The sequence below is a fragment of the Buteo buteo genome, chromosome 12, assembly GCF_964188355.1.
Source record: "Buteo buteo chromosome 12, bButBut1.hap1.1, whole genome shotgun sequence".
NCBI lineage: Eukaryota > Metazoa > Chordata > Aves > Accipitriformes > Accipitridae > Buteo > Buteo buteo.
The window spans coordinates 28,274,843-28,289,341 of record NC_134182.1 but is presented as its reverse complement, the minus strand read 5'-3'; the positions used below and the strand labels follow the sequence as shown (position 1 = coordinate 28,289,341).

The 14,499-nt window shown below is 44.0% G+C and overlaps 1 protein-coding gene across 1 annotated transcript in view; it reads left to right on the top strand.

Annotated features, from left to right (window-relative positions):
* The first annotated feature begins 1,140 nt into the window (after positions 1 to 1,140).
* DRC8 (dynein regulatory complex subunit 8) overlaps positions 1,141 to 14,499 on the top strand; it is a 34,660-nt gene continuing 21,301 nt past the window's right edge. Inside the window, exon 1 of the mRNA XM_075043160.1 lies at positions 1,141 to 1,749. Within this exon, the coding sequence (XP_074899261.1) occupies positions 1,722 to 1,749 (28 nt within the window). The 5' untranslated portion in view covers positions 1,141 to 1,721. The remainder of the gene's footprint in view (positions 1,750 to 14,499) is intronic.

Sequence of the window (14,499 nt, the reverse complement as noted above, 5' to 3'; positions counted from 1 at the left end):
GTTCATATACTGGGTATGGATTTGGCATGAAAACCTGAATGACTAGAACAGGATTTTTTAGAGCTTTTATTAAGGAAATGTGGTAAACACTTCGAATTAGTGTAGCATTTGTAGCAGAGCTGTAAATGTCCTATGATGAATCATGTGATCCGGAAAATGACGTAAGAAATCTAATGCTGGGCACGATATTCAAGAACTTGAAATTCCACATTTGGGGTAGGAGAGGGAAGAGATAAGAAAGCTCTGTCCTTGCCAGAACAACATATTTTGCACTTTTGTTCAGTTTCAAACACGTGACTGATCCACAACCATAGATCTACAACCAGGAAAGACAAAGTTTTTCTGTGTGGAGGTGTTGAGGGATTAAGGAATGGGAGCCCTGTAAAACTGAAAGATTAGGGCCTTTCCTTCTGCTGCTGCTTTTGCATCCTCTGACTTTGGCTGCCATGCTGTTCTCACCAAAACTTCTGTTATTGATTTGAGAGGAAACAAATCCGTGCTACTTCTGTAGTCAAACATGTAATTTGAAATATTTTATTACTTTAGTAAACTGTTCAAATCTGTAGATAACCTTTCAGAGAGATCAGCTTTGTTAGAGAGCATAATCAGCTGTTTTCCCAACAGAGCAAAGATGTATTCTCTTGGTTATCTATTACACCCTCTTTACTCTGAGCCATGTCCAATAAAAACACAGAAATCAATGGCTGAAAGGCAAACAGCAAATGTTAAAATGTTATAAAAAAGTGATTCTTTTAAAGCAAAGAAGCCCTATTTGGGTTCAATGTCTTTTTTGGAATTTCAGGCTTCCATGAATACTGAGCACATCGTAACTCTTTGTTTGAGAGGTGGAGATGAGCGTGTGAGGAAGTCATCCACATGGGCTTTGCAAAAATTTAACATCTGACAAACAAGCACCTGCTGCGGTGAGGACAAGGTTTTAGTTCTAGGAATTTCATAAATATTTATTTTCTATGAATATATGGTTGCATCTTGCCCGAATATTAATATTTATATTTTCTCTACTTTCACAGTTGTTTTAGAGTCAGAAGAACCAGGCATCACAAGCGTTGTCTGCTAAAACACACAGCTAAATTTAAACTGCACAGTTTTATTTAATATCGCCAAGACAGAATATTTTAGCTGTTTCGGCACAACGGTATTTAGAATAAAATGTTCTTTCACTTTCTGCAGCTCAGATACAGGGGAATCTCTGCAGTTGCTGGGGAAACTCTGCTTGCAGGAGAAACGGAGTGGCGGCGGGTTTGAGGGTCCCGTGGGGAGCCTGGCTGCGGGGACAGCAGTGTGTGCCCCAACTCGCAGGCCAGGTGCGGGTTTCAGTCACGTTTTCCATCGCTTTAGGCCCTAAACCCCAGCGTGGGGTGGCGCGGGGCCACGGGGCCTGGGGAGCAGGCCGGGGCTGGGTCCCGCACTGGCCTCCAAATTCTGGGCTCGATCGACGTTTTCGGGGGGACTGCGGCCGTGGCTCCCTGCCCGCTGCAGTACGGGAGGCCGGCACGCAGAGCCTCCAGCCGACTACCTCCATCATCTTTCACTCGCTTTGTACGTTAGCAGGCCGCGAAGGCCGCAAGGGAAGAGCGTTCTGGGCCGAGGGAAGGTGGCTGCGTCTGTCAGCCCGGCCGGGCAGGCCGCGGGGAGCCGCGGCGGGAAGAGAAGGCCCGGCCGGGCCCGCGTCGCCATGGCGACGGCGCGGGGCTGCAGCCATGGCGGAGAAGGAGGGGAACGGCGAGGGTAAGGCCGGGGCCGGGGCCGGGGCCTCCCGCCCCGCGGCGTGCGCGGGAGGGCTGGCGGCGGGGACGGGCCGCCGCCGGGCGCCGGTCGAGCGGGGCCCGCCCTGCCGCGGCCTCCGGCCTCCCGCCTCCGGCGGGCGAGGCGGCGGCTGGCGGGGTCTGCCTGTCATGGGGCTGGCACCAGGGAGGCACACGGACGCGCACGGGGGGACACAGACGTACATATGTATGCGCGTGTATGCGTGCATGTATGCATCTGTATATGAATGCATGCACACGTACACGCATATAAATACACCCCCCTGCCCCCCCCATTCATGGTGGCCACACCACTGCCTCCACCTCAGGCCCGCCCCCGCCTCAGGGCGAGGGGCTTCTCCCCAGCACTGCCCACTGCAATGGCACCCGTGGCCTATGCCACCCGCGGGCGACGGCCACGGGTGCCAGCTGCCTTACGGTTGTGTTACAGCCACGCAGGGCGCACCCGGAGTTGATGGTGGCGAGGCCGACCGCCTCGTCATGGCGTGGGGTGGCTTCCAGGGCGGCCGGGATGGCTGGACCAGCCGCTGGAGCCAGTTGGTCATCGCCCCTTGCAGTCATTTCTGGATGCATCGGGCGCTCTCTGCCAGGAAAAAGTAATCTGTGCTGCTGATAGCACCATGGCTTATTTTTAGAGGCAAGCGTGTTCTACTTTAGGGAGTGTTGCCAGAAATTATGTTCTACAGGCTGAAGGTAATTCCTCCTGCAACAATATTCAAGTATCGTTTGAAGGAAAACATACTTTCTGTAAAACTCACAGTATTGTGACTTCTAAAATCCGTCCTTTCTGTAAGTAAACCTGTGTGTGTTGTAATAGTTTGCAAGTTTTGAGTGTTGTATATGAAATAATCTAAATAATGGATTATTTCGTCTTATTTGCGAAAAAACTAATATATTCCATAGAAAAGTCCTGTATAAATAGTTGCTGTGGATGGCGCTGAATGAGTAATTTGATTTTGGTAGAAGTATTTCTAGTGTGCAGTTTGCAGTATAGATATCTTGCAGAAGTTAAGAAATAAGACTGATGTAGCTTCAGTGAGGACTGTTCTAAAAGTATTATTTCTTTTATATTGTTTTTAATTTTTGTGTAGTCTTGTGAAAGCATAATTTTTGCATCTTTCCCATTTTGCAAATGAAGCTGAGGCACAGTGCTGGCAGAGGTAGATAGAGATGATAGGATAACAGCCTAGAAGTCTCCCGAACCATCTGAGAAGAGGGAGTCTGGAGTTCTGGCAGGATAACAGCAATATTGGGAAATTCTGGCTCCATATATTCTGGACACCCATATGTATGATACTGAGATTTTGCACCGTTTTGTCAATCCACAGGCAGAAACTCTTGGAGAAGGAAGGCCATGGATTTTTGATTGCTTCATTAATGGCTTTTAATGCTGTTTTTGTAGTTTCAATGTTAGAATACTTTGTAACAAGTTAAATTACTGTATTACTGAGGACAGACTCTCTTGGTTTTTTTTTACACTTAATGTTTTTTAACATCCTGTAAAACACTATTCTCAATAGAGTATCAGATGTCATCTTCTAGAGGAAAATTGTGCTGTCATCCTAAATGACCTTGACCCATAAACTCCATTCCTGGCTCTACCAGACTTCCCGATGGATCATGGAAAGTAACATACTGGGCTTTAGTTTCCTATCTCTAGAATAAGGACAATAACCTGTATCACATGGGCAAGGCATCTGACTTATCTTCTGTCACTCATAAGAATCATAGTCTGTTATTAGGCAAACCAGTTGCTTATTGCCCTATAAATGTGTCTTATTATTATAAACATGGTTGAAGTAAGCTAACAGTCAGTGTCTCATTAAACTGCAGAAGCAATCCCATAAGAATAAGTCGCTTACACGCATTTCAGAGTTGCTGTTAGACTTCTTGCAGATAGCAGTTAGAGGGTTAATTAGGATTCCTTGATTCTGGATTCATGCATCGATCATGCTTTCTTCTGACAAGCATTCCACATCTATGCAAACTGCAACTTTTACTTTATTATGCTTCAAACAGAACAATAACATTAGTTGTATTGTCAAATAATTACTCTTTAGGGTATTCCTCCGGTGCTTTGTAGCACTGCAGTTCCACCAGCTTTCATGGTAAAGGTTTCCCTTAGGTCCTATTATTTTCAAGTTTTACCTTCTTCAAAGTTAAAATGCCTGCTTAAATGTTGTACAGATATACGCGATGTACACAAGGAAAAATGGTGAAAGTCCAAACCCTGCAACCTCATGTACATCATGTTACTCACATGAATATTACCCTCTAACTTATGCAATTCTTGTGAACAAAATCTTGTATGTGCATAAGTGTTAATGGGATCATGCCCATACTATCTGTAGCTACATGTTTTAAGTGTGAATTTATATCCCTACATTTGTGCTTTCAACATTGTTTAATGTTTTTTCTTCATACCCATCTGATTACGCTAGACTGTTTGCTTAATTGTTCTCTTCTGTATATTTGTCCGTATCTTCCCTCCCATCATTCTGTTTCTTTCCCTTTTTCTGCTACTTAATTCAGTCTGTCTGTTCTTCCATTTGCTCTCAGATACTTTATTTGTAATTTGACATAACATGTCAGTTTTTCTAAGTTTTAATATCTCTGATCTCAATACTGATGTTACTAGAACCTGAAAGCAAGATGTCAGACTGGTAGTGCCTGAAGTAAAACTAGACAGAAGACAAGACATATTTTTCTCCAGCTGGGATTTAAGAAATCACATGGAAGTACATAAAGGAGAGAACGCTCAGTGTTCCTATATCATTATGGTAATGTTATGTAATTGATCAGTATTAGAGCTTTTCTAAGACCATATTCTTTGTGCCAGTTAGCACATATTTAAAATGCAATTAATAAGTCATGAATTTTAATCCAAAAGGAAGTACATGAAATAGTCTGAGCTCCTGTTTCACCCACTTACACCCATATGAAATCGAGTAACTAGTTCTGGATAGCAGATGTCCTCCAGAAAGATACCTGATTCTGATGCAAAGAGCTACGGAGATGGAGAATAACCATTCTGCGATGATGGTTTTCTCTGGTAAATGATTAGTAGTTGTTCTGGGTAGTTTGAGTTACAGCTGCAATATGTAATCGGGCCTCACAGATCCTCTTCCTGACTTATGAAACAGTCATGTGGAGTTTGTTAGTGGAGATGGGAGAAAGTTTTCACCCCAATTTTAGTGCCTTATGTAAATAAAGTAACAGTGTGTTCAATCATACATACATGTCTGCTCTTTAACTGCCCTGGTTTGCTGCGTGGCACACTGGTGAAATCAGAGATTTACTGGAGTTTACATTTGGTAAGAACTAGCTACATATCCCATTCAACTACTACCTTCTTGCAAAGAAGCAGAGTTGCCCCTACTTCACCTGCCCTGCCGAATCCTCCCATGTCTGTAGCTAGGATCTAAACCTTCCCTCTCCATGTCACCTGGCTCTGCCTGGATTCTGTATCACTAGAGATACTGAAAATGTGCTATCACTGCACATAATTATTCTGTTTTAATAAACTTACAAGTCCAAGCTTAGAGAGCCTAGTAGCTGCCACGAGCACTGTTGGCAGTCGTAACCATTAATTCTGCTCAGAGCACACTTAATTAACGTCAGAGTTTCAAACCTGACACAGAAAAGCGCTGAAGCTGTCTATGACTTTGGGGAATCCCACTGAATGGGATAATATGATGTACATGATGCTTAAGCACATGAGTACATTTAAAGGTCTTGCTATAGTGAGTATTTAAAAATGTATTTTTTAGGGTTTCACAAATAAGCATCAGCATTTGAAAGGCACAAAAGCTATGGATTAAAAACTCACAATAAACCTTCAGGCTAAAGTAGTCCATCAGACAAGTTATCTCTAATTTAAAAGGTGGCAGTGTTTCATTTATGGAAAAAAATACAAAATCAGTATGAGCTGTTAAAAATAAGTAGCTTTCATAGGGCCCAAGCAAGCAATATTTCTGCTCTAGAAGAAAATCTGAATATATGAGATCACTTAGGAAATCAGTGTGCAGTTTTATCACAGTGGAATTTACAGATGAACACTATGAATATTTTTATATCCTCTTGTTGACATTGCTGTGAGAAATTACGTAAGAAAAGTTTATAGCTTTTATTAGACTGTAATGCAGTTTAATATGCACCTTGACATCAATCTGAGTAATGTTTTAATATTTGTACTTATTTGAGAGTGAAACAAAAAATAAATTATGTCCATCTCCCATGGAAGAACAGAGGCTGTAGATCTGATCCTCCTGGCTATACTCCTGCAGTAAAAGTTGATCTCAAATGGATGTAGAACAGGTAATTGCAGATTGACAGGTTTCTTGTTTCCATGGTGCATAAAATGGCAGAAGTTTTTTGGTTTGGCTCTACTTCTAGCTGACTTACTGAATAAAAAATTGGCTGGTGTGCAGAAAGGCTTTAAACTTTTTTGTCTTTTAAACAATGCCAACCAGCAGATACGCAGTCCTGACAGGGAGCTTGAGAACTCCCACAAATTATCTTTCCAACAATAGTTAACATGTTATTAAGAATTTCCATGTCTACATACTAATTATTCTCAGATCTGAGGGGTTGGGGTTCTTTTTGCAATTTGTGTGAACAGATACCGCTTTGTTGCTATTGGCAATGAGATGTGGCAGGCTGAAGGTTGTGGAAGGGAAATGGTCTTTCAGGTAACAGAGGTCTGACGTGAACCTGTTGTCCAACGTGCTCAACGTTTAGCCCCCAGGTGGGAGGTGGCCATGCAGACAGAGGTGCTGGTCACACCACCGCTCTGCCCTGGCCAAATCCTGCTGTGGGGTCCAGCTGCCGCTGCTGCCATTTCTGCTATGGGGATAGGGTTGAGGTGGGGGGCAAAAGCTGAAAATAGCTCCTACACATCCTGTGAAGTATCCTGAGGGGAGAAGTGGCCATGGCAGCGATGTCCCAGCCCAGCCTGTGTGGAGGTGAACCCTGCGCCCGGCGCAGCAGAGGTGACAGGATGGGCATGGGACAGTCAGAGATGGGGCTGGGGGTGCTGCAGAAGGTGTCCAGAGAAACAGGGAGCTCCCTGCACGGAGCTGGCCAGTACCCGGTGCGGGGGTAAAAGCTGTGGGCACGGTAAGGGGCAGGAGGTCCCAAAGCCTACCTCTGGCCCCCATGGCTTTTGAGGTTGGATTATGTGCTACCTGATAGGTCTCGGGAGATATTTTTAGGAGTGGTCTTTAATTGTAAATGTCCATCTTTAAGAAAATACAGACTCCCAACTTTTTGGAAATACGACATCCTTACTGTTCAATGTTACGTAGGCGTGGGTAGTACGTGAAGGCCTCATGCATGTAACATTGGAAGGGATTTCCTTGAGTCCAGCCTGGGGCTGTATATAACCATAACTTTCAAAAGCTTACCAAGCTCCATCTTAAAAATGGTAAGGATTATTGTGTCGCTGATATAAGGTCACAGGAGGTTCTGGACTGTTACTGCTGATGATCAGGTTGCAAATTAGACATGAATTTTGAAATTTATCTGTGAACAGCTTGTATCCTTTTTTTTACCTGTTTGCCAACTTTCTCCTTTAGCTTAACCTGCCTCAAATGGTTATAGAAATAAGTCTTACTCCACATTGATGATAAATGTAAATGTCTTAAATTTGTCAGCTGAAATGCTGTTGAAATTTAGAATATTACTCTTAGGCAAACAAAAAGAAAATTGGAGGTTCGTATTCATTCATGATATGTAAAGAAAGTGATTTAGCACTGTAAGTGATACTTTCAAGACAGCTCCTTAAAAAACAAGCAGCTGCAGCAAACCCCTGTAATCCCTTGCCATTTTGTTTCACCGTAACAGTCTTCCTTTGCTTCATAAAGCCCTCATGCCAGAGTAGTGCAGATAGAATTGCAACCAGTCTAGAAACTGTATTTTTTTTAACCCATTTGAGACCCTGTCAGGCACATTGAAGGGCTTGTGATATGATACATAACAGCATGTATTAAAAGTCATACTTAAACCCCTTCATTCTTCTATTGTATTGTAGACAATTACAGTTCTTTCAAAAGAGGAAGGTTTGCAAACTGCTGTATTCTAGCAGTGCTACTGTGGTGCTGTAGTTAAACTTTATAATGGCTTATGTTTTAAAAAAATTAATTCTTAGAGCGCTAATACCCACTTGAGTTTGGTCCCTGGTTCTTGACCACTTGAGCAATCAGTGGCAGAGGCAGTTTAGTAGGCATATTCAGTTTATCAGATGTTTGGTGCTGCCACACATGCGATCAGATGTACGTGCGTGCTGTTGGTGATGAGTTATACCGTGCCCTGTTGGGGCCATCCCATGTCGTTGGCAGAGTTGTCCTGGTTTTGGCTGGGACAGAGTTAATTTTCTTTCTAATAGCTGGTATAGTGTTATGTCTTGGATTCAGTATGAGAAGAATGTTGATAACACACTGATGTTTTCAGTTGTTGCCAAGTAGTGTTTAGACTAAGTCAAGGATTTTTCAGCTTCTCATGCCCAGCCAGCAAGAAGGCTGGAGGGGCACAAGAAGTTGGGAGGGGACACAGCCAGGAGAGCTGACCCAAACTGGCCAAAGGGATATTCCGTGTCATGTGACATCATGCCCAGTATATAAACTGGGGGGAGTTGTCTGGGGGGGGTGGATCACTTCTCAGGAACTAACTGGGCATTGGTCAGCACGTTGTGAGCAATTGCATTGTGCATCACTTGTTTTGTATATTCCAATCCTTTTATTCTTATTATTGTCATTTTATTATTGTTATTATTATCATTATTATTTTTTTCCTTTCTGTTCTATTACACTGTTATTATCTCAACCCACGAGTTTTACCATTTTCCTTCCGATTCTGTCCCCCATTGCACTGGGTGGAGGGGAGTGACTGGGCGACTGCATGGTGCTTAGTTGCTGACTGGGGTTAAACCACAACAGAGTGAGCTGCTGTTGTGGGGCATGCAGCAGCATGTGCATTACTGCATTTTGGTGGAGCTTGGTGTGGTGCATATGTGTTGTAGTGTGCATGTGTGGGTGTTGGAGTTGTCCTTTGTGGCTCTGCCATCCGCTTCTGGGGCCAGCACTGTGGAAAGTCCAGGAAAAATGGGGACAAATGCCTTCTGTGACCACACAGCATAGCAGCATGGGTTGTGTTCTGCCAGTGTCGCAGCCAATGTAAGCTTTTCCTTTTCAGCAGCAGCTGGAGCTATAGCAAGACTCTCCGCATCACCCGGAGAGCTATATATCCTCACAGGACAGTTCACTGTTGGTAATGAAAGAGACTATAAGTATGGGCTAGACATAACTCTTTCATTATATCCCAGGTGTGGCTGAGATGAAAGATATGGAACAAATTGCAGCAATGGAGATTACTGTTTTTGCCAGCTCTGAGCTGCAACAGGAGTGCTGACAGGTACAACTGCCAGAGTTGGGATTTCAGGGATGTGCAAGACATCCCTAATGGAGATTTATGCTGAGCTTATCTCTGCCTTATGAAAGGGAGACTGCATGCAGCCGATATTGACTTTAAAAAAAGTGTCACGCTTATTTTTTGCAGGCCAACAAGCACCAAGCGCTGGCATTTCTTTCACTTCACTGTAGGAAGGATAACATCATGACTTTCCTCAAGAGAAGTGCAAGATAACTAATTGTGTATTATCTGTGAATCACAGGCATATAGGAGGCTATCCAGATCTATGCATAGATGGGATGTCCTTGCTTTCTTTGGATGACTGGAGGCATATCTCCACATCCTCTGCTCAGAAGGGAAGATCTTTATATCAAAAGGAAAGGATTTTCCCCCATCATTCTGCAAGTTAGTGTGACAAAGCATGTTGTTTCACTGCCCTCAGTGTCAGTTGCATGCAATGGCAAGTATTTGGCAGCTTGTCTGTGGACACCAGCTGGCAGAAGGAGAGCTTCACTGTCAGAGCTGGACCTGTGCAAGTAATTAGGGTGAGCGATATTAATCAGAGCTTGCTGCTTTAGTTCATGAAGCTCCAGGCTTTGTGAAGTCAGACTCAGCCACAACTTGAGTAGCTGCAAAATGACGATGTGCTTGGCTGGCTGAAATCTAGGTCATTATTGAGACCTGTTAGGTCCAATTTGGATACGTGTTTCTTCCTGAGAGTCCTTATTGTGTGCTGCTTCCAAAGTAATAATCTGCAACAGTTGTGAGGCCTGTGGAACTAAAGCAGTGTGGCTATGGCCAACTGCTTGGGAAGGCAGGCAGAGCCAAATCCTGAGAGCTGTAGTTGAGCATTTCATGCTGTGTCCTGATCGTTGCTCTAAAAATGTTACAGCTACTCCTGACAAAATGTTTGACAGCTTATCAAATGAAAATGCCTGTTGTTATGATCCAGGACTCAATAGCTTGTTCTGTCCTGTAAGGCCACTGTAACTGTCCCATCCCAGAATCTTGAGGCCTGTTTCAGCCACTCCTTCCCTCCAAGAAGTGCAAAAAGGCAAAACGGATTTGAGGAAAAAAAAACATGTTTGAACACATGACCAACTGTTAGGGGAACAAAAAAGAAACTGGCTTTTCTACAAGGACTTTGCAACCACAAATGCACAAAGTGTGGGCAAACAGACTTGTGAGAAAGCTGGTAAGAGAGGAACCGCTATGGTCAGGGTAGGTGCTGTTGTATTTTGAAAGATGCTCAGGAGGACTGCTGAGCGTTTCTGCTGTAAGTAGTGATGACTCCAGATTCTTTCAAGCTCCAAGACATTACCCCTACTTTTTATCTGAGGTTTGGGCATACATAGGGCATACCCCACATGCATTCCTTCTGTTTCCCAGTGCTATGTGTTCTCCAGAGGATATAGGCAATAAGCTGTATGTTACTGTTCACAGTGTGACCCTGCACTACTTAATACAGGGGTGACAGTGGGTTAGGATACAAGGAGTAAGGTGCTTAAGAAGGTCGAGTCAGGGCATTAGCTCTCACTATTGACTGTTTCAGAGCTCAGAGAGACTTTGTACTCAGGGTGATAAAAATCTGTAAGCTGTAGCTATAGGGAAAGGTGCAAGACAGCTATGAACTGACACAGCAAGGTGCTTGTCACTGGGCACTAACCACACTACCCCCAACAGCCAGGGGGACAGTGAGAGATGGCAGGAGGAGCTCAGGGCTGTGGGTGGTGGAGCTGCATGAAGTCCTTAGAGCAGCAGCAGCAGAACAGTAAATTGGAGCTGGAGGAGGGTTGGGTGCCAAGTATTTGCTTGTGCACTTCCCTGCTGCTTACAGGTAGTAATCCTCCTGCACAGTATCATCTTGGCTGTCAAAACGTGTGTGTGGGAATCCAACTTGCATTGCCATTTCCTAATGGAAGGGCTTCTGCCTACTACTACCAGCGAGGCAGTGGACGATGGCCTCCACTGGACCATTTTCCTTGCAGATGTAAAATGAATGCTGTAGCACGGCTTAGAAATTACTCACTAGAAAATGTGTCAGAATGGCTTGCAATTTTAATGTGAATTAGGCCAACTTGTGGTTTTCTTTTCTGACTTTTTTTTCCTGGGCGTGCTGCTAGGTCCAGAATACTTCATCAGCAGGAGAATCTAGTGCTGTAACCAGGTCCCGGTCCCAGCCTGCACAGTTCCATTTCCAAGGCCTGGACTAGCCCGTCTCGGCTAGGTGATGCTATGGGCCACTGCTTGGGCTTGCAGCAGGTCAGGAATCCCTGCCAGAGTCTGTCTTGTCTTAATTGCTTTGACCTGGAACATGATGCCTGCTACATCCCAGATGCATGGTCATACCAACTGGCCAGCCACTGCACCTCCATTTCTCCTCTTTGGCAGACACAGACCAAATCACAAATTTGTTCTGTGCAGTGAAAGTAGGAAGGACTCCTTCCATACCATCCCACCAAAAAAAATTTGAAAAATTGATCATTCACCAAACCTCAGATAGTGCTTCAGGTTTGAGAAAATTGAACTCTAGCTGAGTACAGCAAGGTAGTATCCTTTGATCATTTTCCAGGATTGCAGGCTTCTCTGCTGATGCTTATGAAGGCTGGTGCTTCAGTATATATAGATAAATATCTAGATACAGAATATCTACACAGATTGCGTACAGTAAAAACATCAGGGCATATTTTGTTGAGCTTTTCCTGGGACACATGAAGTGCTGTCACTGACATGGATTGATATGTACCTGTGTTGCATCACTCAGACTAACTACCTACAAGAGAATGGATTTTTTCCCTAGCAAACCGTATGATTCCTTCTCCAGTGTGTCCCAGGATTGTGTAGACTGAGCTTGCTGTCACCAACAAGCTGCTCAGGAACTCTCTGAGTGGCAGGAAGGAAGGATTTTCTTGCCTGTAGGGCAGGGGAGAGACTAATGACACGCGGCAAATGAAGAGATGCAATTATGATGACAAAAGCACAAAGCTGGGAAAGAAGGTTCAGCAGAGCAAATGGGTGCTGCTATCCTGGAGGGAACAGTGCTCCAGGGCAAGGCGAGTAGAGTCAACTGGCGGTGTCTGCCACCTCTGCCAGTGTGCATTTCTGTGTAAGCAGCTCAGCCAGGTAATAGGAAGGGCAGAGTTGTATCCCATACCACATCCTCAGCCTGTGCTGCTGCTTTTTTTTTTCCAGGGGCACCAAACTTGCAGTCCGTCTTCCATATGTCTTCCTCATGAGCAAACCCACCACATGTCGAGCCCTGAAGAGCACTTAGTGGAGTTTTACAGACTGTAAGAAGCCCTGTATGACATTAGCAGGACTCCTGCTGGGACCCAGTCCCACTCAGCCACTCCTAGTATTTAACACTCCCTGCCCCTCTTCCCTTCACTTGCAAGTTCTGCTTGGTTGTAAATAGTTTCAGTAAGTTTAGAGTAAGTTTGGTTTGTGTTTTGTGTGTAGGAAGTCCTTACGCCTTTTATTTCTTTGACAAATTGCAATCCTCCATTCTGGGGACCTCCAGGAAGGACTGGTGGAACCAGGGAAATTAACACCTCTGTTCCAGAAGCCTGGGCATGGGGAGGCTGTCAGGGTCATAGTATAGGAAGGGATGCAGAAAATAATGGTTTATTGGTCCCCTCCAACATATGGACAATTTTGTGTTACAGCAAGCATCTGTCAAGGAATTTGCAGAGGTAGCAAGGGTATCCCTTGTAATTTGCCCTTCTCCATTCCCTTAGGCAAATGCATTATCTGCAGCAAGCCTAGGCAGTGGTTGTTGTTCCACTGGGGCTTCATACTGACATACTTTGCCATTTGCATGCCCTGGCTTTAAGAAATACAATGCAAGCTCTGGACAGAGCAAGCAAACAGGATCCTGGTAAGGATGAGGGAGTCAGGTTTAATACAGCAGCTGTTCAAGCTGTTTTATCATTATGACTCAGGGCATATAGGTATGAATTATCAAGTACTGAAGATACAGAGTGATCTCTGTGGACTGGTGTGAGGGCTGTTTGCCCGGCACAGACCAGGCAAAATAATGTCATCTTGCAAGAGCAACCAGAAGTGACAGCATTAAAATGGTTTTGGTGACCTACAAGGATGTGTAGCACGAGGGAAAGAAGTATTTTTTCCATTGATGAAGAACTATATTTGATCCAGAAGGGAGGGCAGTAGACAAGCTTGACTGTGACTCCAGCACCTGTGGGGAGAGATAACTGAGACAAGAACTTTGTGAATGGTGGATATTCACTTTCAAATCTGTCCTGGTTTCAGCTGGGATAGAGTTAATTTTCTTCCTAGTAGCTGGTATAGTGCTATGTTTTGGATTCAGTATGAGAAGAATGTTGATAACACACTGATGTTTTCAATTGTTGCTAAGTAGTGTTTAGACTAAGTCAAGGATTTTTCAGCTTCTCATGCCCAGCCAGCAAGAAGGCTGGAGGGGCACAAGAAGTTGGGAGGGGACACAGCCAGGAGAGCTGACCCAAACTGGCCAAAGGGATATTCCATACCATGTGACGTCATGCCCAGTATATAAACTGGGGGGAGTTGGCTGGGAGGGATTGCTACTCAGGAACTAACTGGGCATTGGTCAGCGAGTGGTGAGCAATTGCATTATGCATCACTTGTTTTGTATATTCCAATCCTTTTATTCTTATTATTGTAATTTTTTTATTATTACTGACATTATTATATTCTTCCTTTCTGTTCTATTAAATTGTTCTCATCTCAACCCACAAGTTTTATTTTTTTCCTTTCCCAATTTTCATCCCATCCCACTGGGTGGGGAGGAGTGAGTGGGTGACTGCATGGTGCTTAGTTGCTGGCTGGGGTTAAACCGCAACAAAATCAATGACACTTTAATATGAACTGTGTTTTGGAGGCAGTGTGATCTATGGATTTAAACACCTTTGGATATACTAGGTGATGAAAGGCATTGACTATTTATGGCTTCTTTTCCAGCTTGACATGGCATCCTCCATGCCCTGTTTTGTTCTATGTTATGGTGTCAGTTAGATTAAGAATTCTAAGAGGAACTAGAAGCTTGACTGCTTATCAAGGCAGCAATAGTTTCTATACTTACTTTGTTTCTCAACAGTTGAGTTATGTTATTAATTGCCCCATTAGTTTTGTTAGTTCTGGTTCCCACATGTATTAAAACATCTGAATCTATGGTAGATTAGAATGCCATGGCATTTAAAATACCATCTTCTGAACAATCAAACCCTAGAATAATATTCAGGATATCTTGTTTCATCAGGTAAAGTTACTGGCAACTTGTCGCTCCATTAGTTGCCGCCAACTG